The sequence below is a fragment of the Neophocaena asiaeorientalis genome, unplaced genomic scaffold, assembly GCF_003031525.2.
Source record: "Neophocaena asiaeorientalis asiaeorientalis breed wild unplaced genomic scaffold, Neophocaena_asiaeorientalis_V1.1 scaffold7, whole genome shotgun sequence".
In the NCBI taxonomy this organism is placed as follows: Eukaryota; Metazoa; Chordata; class Mammalia; order Artiodactyla; family Phocoenidae; genus Neophocaena; species Neophocaena asiaeorientalis.
The window spans coordinates 11,760,533-11,776,972 of NW_020185337.1; the positions used below are offsets into that span (position 1 = coordinate 11,760,533).

Here is a 16,440-nt window from a genome sequence, read left to right on the forward strand (position 1 = left end):
TTATAGCTTACTGGAAGCCAGCCTGGATCATTCTGTCCACTCTTAGTTTACTATAGATGGTGGAGGCAACTTCCAAACATGAATAGTTCTATGACTTATCTACTGCCAATCTCATAAGAAGAGAAAAAGACATGTTTCCTGCACAGTGACCTGCTAAGTATTTCTGAACATGACCTTCAGCATGAATTATGGTGGGAGGGGTTTGCATGAGTGGGTGAGATCTTTGAGGGCCTTCTTGAAGCTAATAATAAGGTTATGAATACAACCCAAAAATTCTGACTTCAAGTTCTAAGGTATTTCAGTAGCACTACCTTGAAATGATTCCTTTTTTTATACAATGGGTAATTCTTGCCATACTGAGTATAAGTAGATGATAATAAGGGTTATATGATTTCACAAAGTTTAAACATAACAAATGGATTGGATTCTTTCTTTCTTTTTTTGGTGGTGCCCTGCGGCATGTGGGATCTCAGTTCCCCGACCAGGGATCAAACCCATGCCCCCTGCATTGGGAGCGTGGAGTCTTAACCACTGGATCGCCAGGGAAGTCTCTGGACTCTTTCTTTTAGATATTTCTCTAGGGTTAATCAACAATTTTCACAACTCTATTATTTAAATTACACTTCCTTCACAAATCACATTCAGATTTTACCTCTTGTAAGTTTTCTAAGTTTATCAAGATGATTTTTAGTGTTTTATCCAAATCTGTTCAACTGGCTCTGGGAGCAATTATGTTCTTTTTAAAGAATCATTTACATTAACTTTCTTCCCTTTCACATTCGACTTATAAAATAATTTACTTTTGGATTTTTGTTGAATTGATAAAACTGAAAAAGTGGTATCTTGTCAATCAGAGCTAGTGTAACTAGTAATAATCTATGCTTTTTCCATAACTCAGTAGCATTAGCATTTACAAGAAGAGAAAGGCCATTTCTATTCACATGTTTTACTTTAATCTGATGAGATATACATTTTTTTCTGTAAAACCAGTGTCAAAGGTAATCATGAAAAGCTCAAGCATGAAAAGTAAAAGTCTACTTTTTTGATATTAGCAAAGAGAAAGAAATACATCTCACATAAAATATCAATCAAATTTAACTACCTGGAGACACACTGTAATGATTGTGTGAAAGTGAGTCCTTGATCAGTTTGAATGGAAATATCCATACTTCTGCATCATTGCTGAGATTATAAATTACATTTGTCTTTGCCAGAAACCGGAGCATCTTTAGAGAAAGCAGTATACTAGAACAGTTTTACACAACAGACATTTTATAAAGAACTGCTTATGTGAGGCAAATTTAAGCACTGTAGGGGTTGAAAATACTTTCGTGGCATAGTGTCAGCCCTACTTTTATGGGGAAACTCAGTGATAAGGCCACACATGAGAGGGAAAGCTTCGAGGTGGACAGATTCATTCATTCATTCATTAGCCCATATATCTACTCACTGATTAAAAAATGTTCATTGATCACTTACTGTGTGCCAGGCACTTGCCATCATTGAGGATACAATGATGAACAAAACAGATGCTTCCTTAACTTTCAAGAAACTTACCTTTCTATGGGAATGAATGATATTAAAAAAATAATTAAAGACTTGTTTAACTGCAAATGTAACAATGGGTACAAAGTTAAGAGCTGTGTGTCTGAAAGCCTATTGCAAGAACAAATGGATTCAGGGAAGCTTTGAAACCCAAAGGATGAGCAAGAATTAGACAACAAAGTTAATAAGCCATGGGTCAAAATAGCTTTTTATATAGTCTAATATCCTGATAGTATTCTAGAAATGAATTAATTTTTTTATGGTTCTAGTGCTCTCAAAGGCAGCTATTATGACTGAGATTACTAGCTACCTACCCCGTGTTTATTCTTTTTCTTCCTTTCTAACAGAACCCAATTTTATTTAGAAGAACAACATTTCCAGGTAAAACAACTACTTTTTTAAAGTTCCCTTATAGCTACAGAATGGTTATTTGACACAGTTTTAACTAATGGGAAGAAAGCAAAAGTTACTGGTTTGGCTTCTAGGAAAGTTCCTCTTGGAAAGTGTTTCAGCTGTTAAACACAATTTTTGCCTTTGTTCTTTCTCTTCATTTCCGAAATGAGAATGCTATGGCTAAAATCTTGAGAACATTAGAATGAGGGTCACAATCTAAGTATGGTAAAACAGAAAGCATGAAATGGCTTAGACCCCCAGTGTTATTGGGGGTCCCCTAGGCCCCTGTATTGCTACTGTCAGTTTTCTTTAATTTGAGAGAATAAAAGAAAAATTAATCTGCAAATACATAGGGTACATAGAATCCTATCTGCGGAAACCTTGCCTTCTCATCAGATGGCTTTATTCTCTTTCTGCTCTTATATTGACAAAGCAATATTCAAGTAGATATAGTATATTTGTTTAATGTGCTTTTTATATGTTGATGTGTCTATATAAACTATAAGTAATAGAAGAATTAAAAATTAGAGGATATCAATTCTAGCTAGAGTGATCAAGAATGCTTCATGGACGATGTTCCATTTTAACTGAGCTTTAAAATTGTAAAACTGCCTTCACAATTTAAAAAGGCTTTGCATACCAAGGAGAATCTCCTGAATTTTTTCCCATAGACACTCAGGAGCCAATGAATGCTTCCAGCAGATGTCTGTCATGTTTCAGTACAATAACTTATTTGCTACTGGGATGCCAATGATTTGAGACTGAGAGACCTGAAGCTTAAAGAGGCAGTTAATACAGTTGTCAGGTAGTATTTTAGAGCACTTACCAGGATCTTTTTGGTAGTAAAGGAAAGAGAGCGTTGATTTTTAGATATGGGGGAGAAGGGTGAAGAAATGCGAGAGCCGGCTTTTCTATTTTCAGGCCTGGATAGACAAGGAATTATTGTAGGCAGGTGGGAAAGGATAGATGGTTAGGTAGTTGGGGAAGGGAAGATAATGAGTTTTATCTTAAGACTACGTGAGAATAATGATGTGGAAATGTACAGCAAACAACTAGAAATTTGTGACTTAAATGTGAATTATATAATGTTATGTTGGAGAAATTAGGTGAAATTAATGCTTTTATTGCCTACATGATTTTGTCCATCAGCCGGTTTTGTTATTCTTTACTGGGCCTTGAAGTATCATGGTATAGCTGACAATTGTAGTTTCTTTCGTAAATCAGCATTAGGATAAAGGGTCTTTTTCACTGTGCTGGGAGAATACAGAAAATGAAATCAATACTTCCTGTTTTTGACTATCATTTAACAATTAACATTATGTCACATCTATATTAAAATCTTTTTCTTTCTAAAGTAACATTCTTTTCTAAGTCATATATTTAAAGAGGTATATGTTTAGAATGATGAATATTAGGAATGCTGAAAAATGGCAAGGGTAACACGTTTGTAATTATAATTTGCAATATGCAGAACAAAGATAATTTGATTATCATCTGAAATGCCTTCTCTATAAATCCAAAATTAAACAACTTGGATAAACATATTGGTAAATTGCTTTAATCAAAATTTTCTGCATATTTAGGCAAACTTCACTACATTTATGGCCTGTAATTTTTATCACCATATATATTTGATTAAAGATTTTGATTTGAAGCTTTGATTGAAAATATCCTTCAAGTCTTCTTAAGTCACTTCACTAATTTGACAAGCTTCATGATAAAAGAAGCTCTAAGTGACTTTTTAATGATTATGTATTTGGGATTTTAAACTAAAATTTTAGACCAGAATATACTTAGCTATGAAATAACAGCTAGAACAAGTTACCCCCAAATAAATAAATTTTAGCCCAAATCATAGTTAATGATTTACTAAATCATGCTACCTAGCGGTGTGTGTGTTTGTGTGTGTGTGTGTGTGTGTTATGTGTGTATACATATATAGCTCACTGGAAGCAGAAATGGAAGAACAGTTATTTCTTGTAAGAAGTAGTTCTGGTTTAATTGCCTAGGATGTTAACTCTCGTAAAGTATATGAATTTCTCTCACATAGCTATTATTATTAGACCTGCTGTATATCGCTATGGACTCGTCCTGCTGGTGAGAGTTTGTCTCCTAAGCACAGGAAGACTGAGATTCCACTCTGCCTTTGTGGCTCTGCAACTTCTTCATGTTGCCCTTCTGAGTTTTTGGTTGAGTGCCTGAGGTTCTCTTTTTTTTCTCCCTGGAAGTCCTACCCTTTACAAATTTTCATCTTACTCTTTAGCTTCCTATGCCATTCGGGTTCAAAACTTGGCAAATATCTTGAGAAAGAGGCTTGTACTCTGTTGCCAGCCCTTGTTCTAGTGTGACTTTAGCTCCTAAGCACCAGAAGACTGCAAATTTTATTCTGTCTCTTCAACCCAGACTTCTGTTCTTTTGCCTGTTCTAGCACACAACAAATAGTCCATCATAAAGAACCAGTAATGAATTTGGTCTCCCCTAGTCTTCAGTCCCTTATGATAGACTGTGTGCCCTTTGAAAGTTCCACTAGTTCATCTTTTCCTTAGAATAATCTGTCTGCCTATGAAGAACCTAATCTTTAGCTCTTACCCTGACTTGCTAAATGACCATATAGAAGAAAGCAGCTTTCAGTGTAAACTCACATTAGAAGGGCTTTCCCCATTTTTGAATTTAGTACATAAAATCCTCTTTGCTTTCACAGATCTCTTATATCTTTGAAATTATGATTTTAACATTTTACCATTTTTGAAAAGTAAAAATGATTTATCAATACCTACTCATCGGTGGAAATGCTGGAATAGCTACTTTAATTACAAATAAAACATGTTAAGACAAAATGGGATTTAGAAATAAACAGTCACTCTCACTTAATATTTTTAAAAATTAAATTTACCATAATATGATAATTAAAAATTTTTATGCACAGCTCCACAAATATATACAGCAAATATTGACAAAACTACAGGGAGAAACAAGTTCAAAAATAAAAATCTATTCTATTTTATTTATCTGTATAGATCTAGCTTTAAAAGACAGAATAGAGTTGACCACCTTGCGATGTTACTGATCAAGAAAAAAATGAGAAATGGCAAAAATAACAAATATCAAAAATGTAAAGAAGGACATTTCTGCAGATTCTTGAAGCAATAAACAGACAATATTTTTTCTTAATAAATTTGAAAACTCAAGACAACATGGACAACAGTCCTTACTAAAGGAAAATATAATCCAGAGTTAATATATTATCTAAAATGTCTATTTTTCAACCAAAACTCATTCGATATGCAAATATCAGGTAAGTATATTTCATACTCAGGGGGAGTATGAGAAACCTACTCTGGTAAGATTAGACATTGTATCAAACAGATGAAGATTTCAAAGCAGCCATCATAAATATATTCAAAGAATCAAGGGAACTTATGTTTAAATAACTGAAGTAAAATATACTGAGTTAGACAATAGGGAATCTCAATAAAGAAATAGAAACAAGCAGGCAAGCAAGCAAAAGAACTAAAACAGAATTCTAAAATTATAAAGTACAATAATGCAAATGAAAAATTCACCAGCTGGACTCAATAGCAGATTTGAGATGACAGAAGACAGAATCAGTGAACTAAATAATAGCTCGATAGAAACCATTAAATCTGAAGAAAAAAGAAAAAAAGATTGACAAAATGAACAGTTTCAGATACCTTTGGGTCAGTGTCACATATTCCAACATATATGTAATGATAGTCTCAGAAGGGGAGGTGAGAAAGAAAGGGGCAGAAAAAACATTTGAAGAAAAGATAGCTGAAAACTTTCCAAAATTAATGAAAAACATGAATATATAAATCCAGGAAGTTCAGTGAACTGCTAAGTAATAACATAAAGATGTCTAACACTCTTAGACATACCATAGTCAAACTACTGAAAACCAAAACAAAGAAAACATCTTGAAAGTGAAAAACAATTTATTACATACAGTGGAAATAATGTGATCATGAACTTGTCATCAGAAAAAATGGAGGCTGGAACTTCCCCGGTGGTCCAGTAATAAAGAATCTGCCTTACAATGCAGGGGACATGGGTTCGATCCCCGGCTGGGGAACTAAGATCCCACATGCCACAGGGCAACTAAGCCTGCATGCCACAACTACTGAGCTCACGTGCCTCAACTTGAGAGCCTGTGTGCCACAAACTACAGAGCCCACGCACTCTGGAACCTGCGCACCACAACTACAGAGCCCAGGCACCCTGCAGCCCACATGCCACAACTAGAGAAGAGAAAACCTGCACGCCACAACTAGAGAGAAGCCGGCACACTGCAGCAAAGAGCCCGCTTGCCTCAACGAAGATCCCGCATGCCGCAGCTAAGACCTGACGCAACCAAAAAAAAAAAAAAAAAATACTCTTAAAAAAAAAAAAATGTAATGGAGGCCAAAAATCAGTGAAATGACATATTCATAATGCTGAGGGAAAAGCAAGTCAACCAAGAATTCTGTATCCAGTGAAAGTATCATTAAAAAATGAAATGTGAAGTAAAAACATCCCCAAGTCCTTTACCATAGCATGGTAAAAGGAAAATTTATTTTGAGGCTAAAACTTGAGTTCAGTCTTTATTTGCATTGTGCATACATCTTGGGAGACAACTCAGTGATCAAATGCTCCATTTCTTGCTAGGCCTGGGGGGTTTAATTGTTGATGTTTGGTAATTAGAGTTTTGGAAGATAAGAGCATGCATGCAGTTTAATATGTCCAAGGTTAGAGAGTATATGGAATTTCATATGTCAAAATGGCAGGGAACAGGGATGGGAAAAATACTGAAATTTTTGAAATGAGGAGCTGGTCTTTGGGTCTCCAGGTCAGTTAGGCTTGGATTTTAAGTGGTTAATATAAGGGTTCCGGGCATTGGGAATTGTGCATGGGCTTCAACTCAACTTAACATGGTTAAATAAAACCACGAAGTATGGGAAAAGGTTTTTCCAAAATACAAACAGGGTGACCTGCCTTCCTTTGAAGTTGGTTGCCACCAGTGATTTTTTTTTTCTTTTACTGCCTGATTCACTGTCTTCATGTGATTCCCAGCAACTTAACTACCTTGGATTTTGTTGTTGTTGTTTGTTTGTTTGGGGCTTAAAATACTAGGAGCTTTGCTTTCAAATATCCTGTTGGTATCTTTCTGCAGGAAAGGGAGATATCACTGAGGGTTTCATGTAGTCCCACAACTAATAGAAATAATAATGCTAATAATGATGATAATGGCAATGAAAGCAAATACTAGTGCATGTATCAGGTATGTTGATCTAAACAAATAGACTGCCAGGTATTTCTCCAGCTAAGATGAGTTTATCTGAGATCAGCAGAGAATTGCAGTTTGGTGTCTCCAACCATGGTGAGCCATGTGCAACTCCCTGCAGGGCAAGGGAAGGAGAACACTTTTACAGAAAGGAAAAGGGAAGTTAGGAGGGCTATAGAAAACAGAGTCCATGGCATTTCGTTGGCTGAGTCCTTGCCAGGAAAGAAGAGGGTCTTTCTTCTTCCTGTTGGGCTCTGCTGTTGTCCCATGGTTTGAGAGCTCTCCCTCCTGATCTTCTGACTATATTTAATTGAGGTTTTTGTTTATTAATTTTTTATAGATACCATTCTAAGAATTTCACATACATCAATTATTTTAATTCTATGATTATTTATGCCATTTTTAGGTAGGGCCCTGGTTTTCCAGATGAAGAGGTCAAGACACCTTAGACTTAACTTTAATTTGCATTGAGACATAGGTTTTATTTCATCATTTTATGGCATTTTCCCTCAGTCTCTAATTGCTCTTTCAGGTTGTCCTCCCACTGTTGCCTCTGGGAACATAACTGCTAGCTCTATGAGTGCCATCACTAGAATAGAATTTTTTTTTTAATTCAGCTTCTTTAAACTAAAAAATAAATTAAATAAATCTAAAATGGAATTTTTAATGTTCTGTGTCTTTTTGAATAACTGGCTGCCAGTTGAAAGGCTGGCATTTGAGCCTGTGACCTAGATTCATGTCCTAGGTTTTTAAAGTTAGACCAGGAAGATAAGACTCAGGTAATTTTGGCTTTTATGCTGGGACTCAGATTTTGCTGCAAAGCATGTGGAATTTCCCAAACACAGGAACAGGATTCAAATACTGGGTTTAAAAAAAAGGATGAGAAATGTCTATTATATCCACTCATCATGTGCCTTCTCTGTGATGTACAAAGAATCACCAACAGAAATTTGATGATCTTATCTATACATACTATTTTTCCCTGAAATGGTGTGTAAAGTACTATATATAGGTATTGTTTAAGTTATTGCTTTTAAACAGGGTTTCAGATTTGTCTTACTAATCCTAGGAATTAATTAATGCCTAGAAAATTTATTTGACATATTAATCTCTTGGTCAGATAAAATGAGAGTTGAAGATGAGTAAGAAGAGCCTAGAAACATCAGTAAAGGACACAGGTAGGGAATAAGTTTTCAGAGAAGCATAAAAATGCTATAAAAAGATGTGGTCATGATGAGGGTAGTATATGTTCACTTGGTAGAGGAGCCAGTGAATCTAATGAAATTTAGGGTAGCTAGTTTGACGAAGTTTTCTAGAGGGGAACACACTATTGTTGAAGAAAACTGATCGCTTGTGCAGTTACTTACTTTTTCTTCGAGGCATTAAAAAAAAAAAAAAAGGTTCCTATGTGGTAGCAGCCAAACCCGTCAGTCATATCTAGGCTAGGAACTGGAAGAGGGACTAGGTGGTGACTCCAGGCAGGGTGCTAAGGGAAGCAAGAACAATAACAGCTTCTGATAAGAAAATGAAAATGCATAGTAGGGATAATCAAGATCTTTGTAAAGCTTTCCTAAATACTCGGAGTACATTGTACTCATGATTTCTTTGTGCCTTTGCACTCTCTTCTACTTTCCTTTCACATACCACAGAAGCAGCCCCGAAAGATCCAAAAGTCATCTTTGGAGCTATTGCTTCTATTGCTTATCCTCCGCCTACCTTTACTAAATGTACTCCTAATGCAGACAAGAAGCAAACAGCTGTTGACGTTTCTTAATTGACTTATAGATTGTGGCATTTGTGTTTGACACAGTACTTAAACCAGAAATATGGGGTTTCATGTAAGAATCTCCTCTGCTAGTCATGATCAGTACTTTTACTGTATTTAGTGATTCTTTGGAAGTGGGAGATAATGTTGTTGGCTTGTGCTTGAGGGTGATAATAGGGATATAAGGAACAAGAGAAAGTATGTTTTATAAAGTATGGCTCCTAGATGGACTTCAAAAGTTTGCTTTCTCAGTATCCAAATTTGTTTGAATTATTTGAAACATTAAAATTCTTCTCTGTTGGTCTAGACCCTGATTGTTCAGTCTTGTTTTTTACGTTGAAATTAGCTTTTGTAGAATAGTAAGATTAGCTAACCCTTTTGTAGAATCAGGAACTAATCTAAGTATTTTACTTGTTTTAACTCATTTAATCCTCACAGCAACCCAATGACATATGATATAAATTTTATAGTTTCCCCACTTACAGATGAGGACACTGGGGATCACAGAGGTTAAGCAGCTCTCTTAGGGTCCCACAGCAAGTAAGGAGCAGATATGTGGAACCAAAGAAGTCTAGTGCTAGAGTCTCTAACCTTAGCCACAATACAAGTCTCCTGCCTGCCAGAAAATCATTAAAACTTAAAAAGTTTGGTCTTTATACATAACACAGATGAACAGATTTGTTATATATATAATATGTTATGTTTTAAAATAATTTGAAGAAAATGAGTTTTATGTTTCCATTGAGGTAATTAGCTAATGGTTTCCAGGCATTAATTGTGCAACAAATATATGATATTTTTTATTTAATTTAGTTTAGAATTATTATTGTTATTAATATCCATGTGGTTTATGTTGATTAAAAATGTTAATATAACTGTAGAGCACGTAAAGAGCCATAAGTGATGAAAGGGGAAGCCTTTTAACTTAATTGAAATCTATTAAAATGAAATAAGCAGTCTCATTTGTAGAATAAGTAAGGTGTGCTCACATAGGACAGTTAAGCAGGAATAGTTTTGCTGCTTAAGAAAACAAGTAATCACTGCTCTCATTTCTGTATAAAATTTGATTTTCATTATGAAATTTGAAAATTAGAGTTTGATCTATGTTATGAAGGCTATTTTTTTTTACGAATGTGAACCTATACTTCATAATTCTGTTTATTTTATCTTAAATTTTTACAAGTTAATTTAAAGAGGGCATAGATTTAGGGATACTCTTTTAAATTTCTATTTTTAATGGTTAATTAAAGAAAATTTTCATATTTTCTATTTTCATTGCTTAGTGTGACATATGCTATATCTTTTTGGAAATTCTCTATATGTTTATGCTAGTCCATTGAAATTTGTTTCAGGATGTTCCAGCACCAGGCACCTATGATGTTCAAAAATCATATGAGATGTCTCAAGTTCAGCATAAATACATGCCACCTCGTAGTTTGGTGGCTAGAATAAAACATGCCTCGTTTCTTAGCACAACTCGTCGGTGCCTGGACAAAATGAATGATGGGCCAGGTAAGTATAGACTGTCTTTTTAAAGAAATGGAAACAAAATCTAAAGTTTCTTTATTAAAATAGACAATTGTAAACATACATTTATCATGTCTCTTTTAAGTGTGCAGGACAAAAAAATAACCGCTTATTTAGTGAAAGATTTTAGATGTTTTTTCAACTGTAAGAAGATTTGTTTGGAGTTTTATGTCTTTTAATTTTACCAAAGGCAATTTTACTAATTTTACTAAAGCTAATAAGTCATATCCTATTAGAGAAAAAAAAACAAACTCGTAATATGCTACAGTTATTAGAGGAGAAATAACTACTGATGTGGAAGATCAGTTGTATACAAGATATATATCATGCCAGTCTCACGGAATTACTTTAATTTTCCTCAAGTATTAACAAAGCAGCTATATAAAAGGTAAACATTTATTTGAGGGGTTGAAATTCCAAAAATAATTTTGATTTTTAAAATTGGGATTAGTTCATCTACTAGTAATGGCATTTTTATACTAAAATAGAATGAAATAACTTTCTCTGATAATGAAAATGAACCGGTAAGTAGATTATTTCACACAAGAGAATTAGATAAAGAATGGGAACAAGAGTTTTCAACAGCAATTTACAAATGTATTGCCATTAAGTAACCAAACTGTTGTAATGGATCTTTATGAGAGCATGAAGAGAAAAAATGAAACAGAATGGAGTTTTTAATGAAAAATCAAAGCGGGAGAATACGATGGGTCAAGCAAATAAGAATACTTGGGAGACCCTGAGATCCATAGAGACTTGCTTTATTTTTCACTGTCTTTCAGGAATCAAGTATATTACCAACTTAAAGGTCCATTTTAAGTCCAAATTTAGCTTTTCTTCTTTTCTTTTTCTTCTCTTGAGTTATTGTACCATTGTTGATTTTGTCAGGTTTTAGCTTTGTTTTGAAGTAGAATTCAAATTCCTTTACTATTGTCTCTGACCACACTCGTTACGTGGTCACCCAGAAATGGTGCAGGGAAATTAGTTCTTTGAAGCTTAGGTACTATCACTGTCACCGTGACCAAGCACGATCAATCAAGTAACAAATATCTATTCCAGAGTCTCTTAAAGTAGATTAGATTGATCTTCATATTTTCTGAAGATTTTTTTTCTCTTTGCCTTTACTCTTGTCTCCATAAAAATTATTATAGATGCAATGCATAGTAAGATCTTCAGTTAAGTTCCAGGATTGGCACTCTGACTTTTCATTGCTTCGGTGTTTAGCCTAGGGCAAGTAAATTCACTAATTGTTTCATTAGTTTCTATTTTACAAAAGTGAGATAATATTTGCCACCTACTTGGCTTTCAGGAGAATACTAAAGATTAATAAGACTGTATTTCAAAGTCATTATCAGAACCGCTGAAGCTCCTTAGAAGTATAAAATCTTATTATAATGTAAAACATGTTTCTTCTTAATGCCAAGCCAACACTAGCTTCTGAAAGAATTTGGGACAGGGAAATATCTTCATTATGAAGACAGTTATTATTTGGAAGTCAAAGACATATGGACTGTCAAAGTCACTATACAAGTGTAAATTAGCCAGCTTGCTAAATGAAAAGAGCTTATCATAATAAGCCAATACTTCATTAAGTTTGCCATCCTGCATCTTACAGTAGCCTATAATTCAGATAAATGATAGCAGAAATCCCACATGCCTCTATAATCAACACATTAGAAAAAAACATGGATTTCTAAAGCTATTACCTGATGAGATGATTATGAAATCTGATTTCCTCTGACATATGTAGATACTGTGATAATTATAGGATTCATTCTTTTGAACTTAATCTGCTATCTTAAGGTATACAGTCCAAAATATGTCACTAACATAGATTTAATAGGTGACCAGGGCCAATTTAATTAATATCCATGCTTTGTTTTGGTAATTGAAGATTAACTTCTATTTGTCCTGTTACATTGATCCAATCAAGGAAAAGAAGTCAGATGTGATATTATCAACTCTCTAAATAAATTCCTCTTTTTTTGTTAATTTTCATTTAGGTTAGGTTTTTTATTGATCAATATGACAAAAAAATTCTTGATTCTAAAATGAGAATAAGGCTTCCCTGGTGGCATAGTAGATAAGAATCCACCTGCCAATCCAGGGAACATGGGCTTGAGCCCTGGTCTGGGAAGATCCCACATGCCGCCGAGCAACTAAGCCGGTGTGCTACAACTACTGAGCCTGTGCTCTAGAGCCCACGAGCCACAACTACTGAGCCCATGCGTCACAACTACTGAAGCCCACACACCTAGAGCCCGTGCTCCACAACACGACAAGCCACCACAATGAGAAGCCCGTACACCACAACAAAGAGTAGCCCCCACTCACCACAACTAGAGGAAGCCCGTGCACAGCAATGAAGACCCAATGCAACCATAAATAAATAAATAAATAAATAAAATGAGAATAGCCCATTTATATTTACAGTTCTTAATACCATTTAACTTTTGCTGGGTACAACTAGTATGTTAAGTCTTTTGATTTTTAAAAAAAATCATTGTTAAATAATCAAAAGGTACAGTGATAATAGTTCTGTTGGTTATACGCTTTGTGTCAATGTTTATCCTATGAATGATCTCCTTTACTATCATATCTTCTTAGAAATAAAATAAGAAAATAGTGGGGTCTTTTAACCCTATTATTTGTCATTTAAATATTGGTAATTTTGTTAAACCTTAATACCGGTGAGAAGAGCCTTTTTGGTTTTATGTCAAATTATTTACAAGGCAGATAAAATTATTTTCTGTTATTATGTGTGTGTGTGCATGTATATATATGAAGCTATAAGATTGTTTGAATTAATTTGTAGAGCTTGATATGCTTATTTGTTCCTTGAGTCATGACATAACTAAGAAGAATTGAGTGCTTTGCCTTACAGAACTTAAAGAACATGTATATTGTTATCTTTCTACCTAGAATAGACTCATAGGCAAGGTAAAATTGATTACTGACTGTCGTATATTTGTAGGTAACAGTGTCAAGAACTGAGGTTGATAAAGGACCTAAGTTATGAGTTTGGTTGATATACGAATAGTATTCTTCTCATGAGACTCATATACTTAATAGGACATTCAATCACTCAACATTTTATAGCTGTGTATTTATTTCAAATTGTCTGAGAACTTTTATTAACAGTATTGAGGTGATTTTATTTTATTCAAATGAAGTCTTTGCAGACATTTAAGAAGTATAAAATTCATTTTCATTAGTCTAAACTAAAGAGGGAAGTAGTATATTTGCAGTCAGTATACCATACGCCATTAAATGTTGTGTAACCAATAAAAACACATTTGAATCATTTAATGAAGAAATTATTAAATGAGGTCTGTCACATTTTAAGCAATCTACTCTTATGCACCAAGTTTTTTTTTTTAACATCTTTATTGGAGTATAATTGCTTTACAATGGTGTGTTAGTTTCTGCTTTATAACAAAGTGAATCAGTTATACATATACATATATCCCCATATCTCTTCCCACTTGGGTCTCCCTCACTCCCACCCTCCCTATCCCACCCCTCTAGGTGGTCGCAAAGCACTGAGCTGATCTCCCTGTGCTATGCGGCTGCTTCCCACTAGCTAGCTATTTTACTATTTTAGCTATTTTATTTTTTATTTGGTAGTGTATATATGTAAATGCCACTCTCTCACTTTGTCCCAGCTTACCTTTCCCCCTCCCTGTGTCCTCAAGTCCATTCTCTAGTAGGTCTGCATCTTTATTCCCATCTTACCCCTAGGTTCTTCATAACCCTTTTTTTTTTTTTAATTCCATATATATGTGTTAGCATATGGTATTTGTTTTTCTCTTTCTGACTTACTTCACTCTGTATGACAGACTCTAGGTCCATCCACCTCACTACGAATAATTCGATTTCATTTCTTTTTATGGCTGAGTAATAGTCCATTGTATATATGTGCCACATCTTCTTTATCCATTCATCTGTCGATGCACACTTAGGTTGCTTCCATGTCCTGGCTATTGTAAATAGAGCTGCAGAGAACATTGTATGCACCAAGTTTTAATTCATGGACATGTAAATGACTTTGTGATTGATCTAGCTCAGGTAAAGTAAAATTGTTGAGTGGAAAAGAATTAAACATTATCTCTCATAGTGATCTGTTTTTGGACATTTAGAGGAGAAAAATACTCATCAAATTTAAAAAGAAAATGAAGAAAACTTTGAGAGTGGAAAATTGGGCACTCTCCTACAACATGGTGGAAGTATAAGTTGATATCAGTGATTGTCAAGGGCAGGCTGGCAGAATGTTTCAAATATACATGCCATTTAACCCTAAAATTCTCCTTCTGGGATTACCCTAAAAAATAATTAATAGTATGTCCAGAGTTTTAAGCATCAAGTATATTCATCCAAGAATACTAATAATGAAGTTTTTAATGTCCTAAATGAAAGAAAAACGGGGTTTAGTTAACTCTGATGTAAAAACTGAAGTGTCCTATGAAAAATTTTTAAATGTTATATATTGCTTAAACCTGATAACAAGATAGGATTCATTTGACCAATCATTTAACCAATCATTTAACAAATATGCACAAATATGCACACATTAGCAGTGTTCCAGGGACTTGTGATAGAGCAGTGAACAAAATATAAATGTTGTTTCATACAGCAAAGTTTTAGGATGGAGACATTTAATAAATGAAGAAATAGACCAATAGATTGATAGATGAGGGAAGGAAGAGAAAGAAAAAGAATGAATACTAGGTGGCTATAAATGCTATGGAGAAAAATAAGAGAAAAGGAGGACTGGGAGTTCATTATGGGTTCTGCATCAATTTCAAAAATGTTATCGGTGAAGACCTCACTTAGAAAATGATCTGTGATTAAATAGCCTTACGGTGGTAAAAGATTGTGTTTTGCTTTTTAATTGTTTTCTCTATATGAACATACAATGCTTTATAGTAAGTAAAAATGATTTTAATATTTTAAAATAGAAAACAGTTGAAGTTTAAAGCATAATTTTAATTGAAATCAAATATTTAAGTGAATGATTAAGCAATACATAGCATATAATACAACATTTGTAGGCTGAACATAGCAGGTACTGAGACTTATTTTATGTAGAAAGTATAGATCATTTCTAATGAAAATAACATTGTGATTTCTGCATCACATTCCCACAGGAAATTATTTTAGGAAACAAATATAATTTATCTTAGAAATTAATTGAACATATCCCATGAAGATATTTTTGTTCACTTTTCAATAAACATAAGCAATACCTTTGATATAAAAATCAGTGTAGTGTGAAAACTAATTCTTTATTCTATTTTCTCAGTGGCTTGTAATATTATAGATCCAGAAATACTATGGAATTTATGAAAATGCAGTACATCTCACTTGCCGAGTGCTGTTAACCTATTGCAATAAATATGTAATTTTTTGGTTGTTTTTCTTCAGCTTCCAGAAATGCTTTTGGGCTTTTAAAATGCAAGATAATTCTGAGTATAGGCAAAAATTAATCAGATCAATTTTGGAGACTGGTTGATTTTATATCATTATTAAGAATGGTGGAAATTTTATTATTGAAAATGAGCTAACTTTATTAGTTTTCAATCTCAAGTTATTTTTGTTTCTTTGGGCACTTCATATATATTTAAAGTAAATTCTTATTTATACATAATTCGAGAAAGATCAATTTATTAATAAGTATGTCATAGGTAAAATTACCCTAAATATAATATGCAGAATACTAGTTTTCTGAGTTATTCACTTTTTGTGTAGTAAAGAATCTTTGAAGACTATGGGAAAAGCTTAATCTGAGGAGAGATCGACTATGTTGGGTGGGGTGGGGGGCAGGAAAGAACTGATGCAAAATATTTTAGAATATAAAGGATAACAGAATCAAAGTCTGAAGTAGAGTGGTAGCCTTAAAACAGAAAATGGACTTTGTTTATTGAGGGGGGGG

General features: G+C 34.0%; 1 protein-coding gene across 1 annotated transcript in view; it reads left to right on the forward strand.

The window, feature by feature from the left end:
- Positions 1-16,440, forward strand: part of STPG2 (sperm tail PG-rich repeat containing 2) — a 270,505-nt gene that overhangs the window by 158,737 nt on the left and 95,328 nt on the right. Inside the window, 1 exon segment of the mRNA XM_024736227.1 lies at positions 10,334-10,493. Coding sequence (XP_024591995.1) covers positions 10,334-10,493 — 160 coding nt within the window.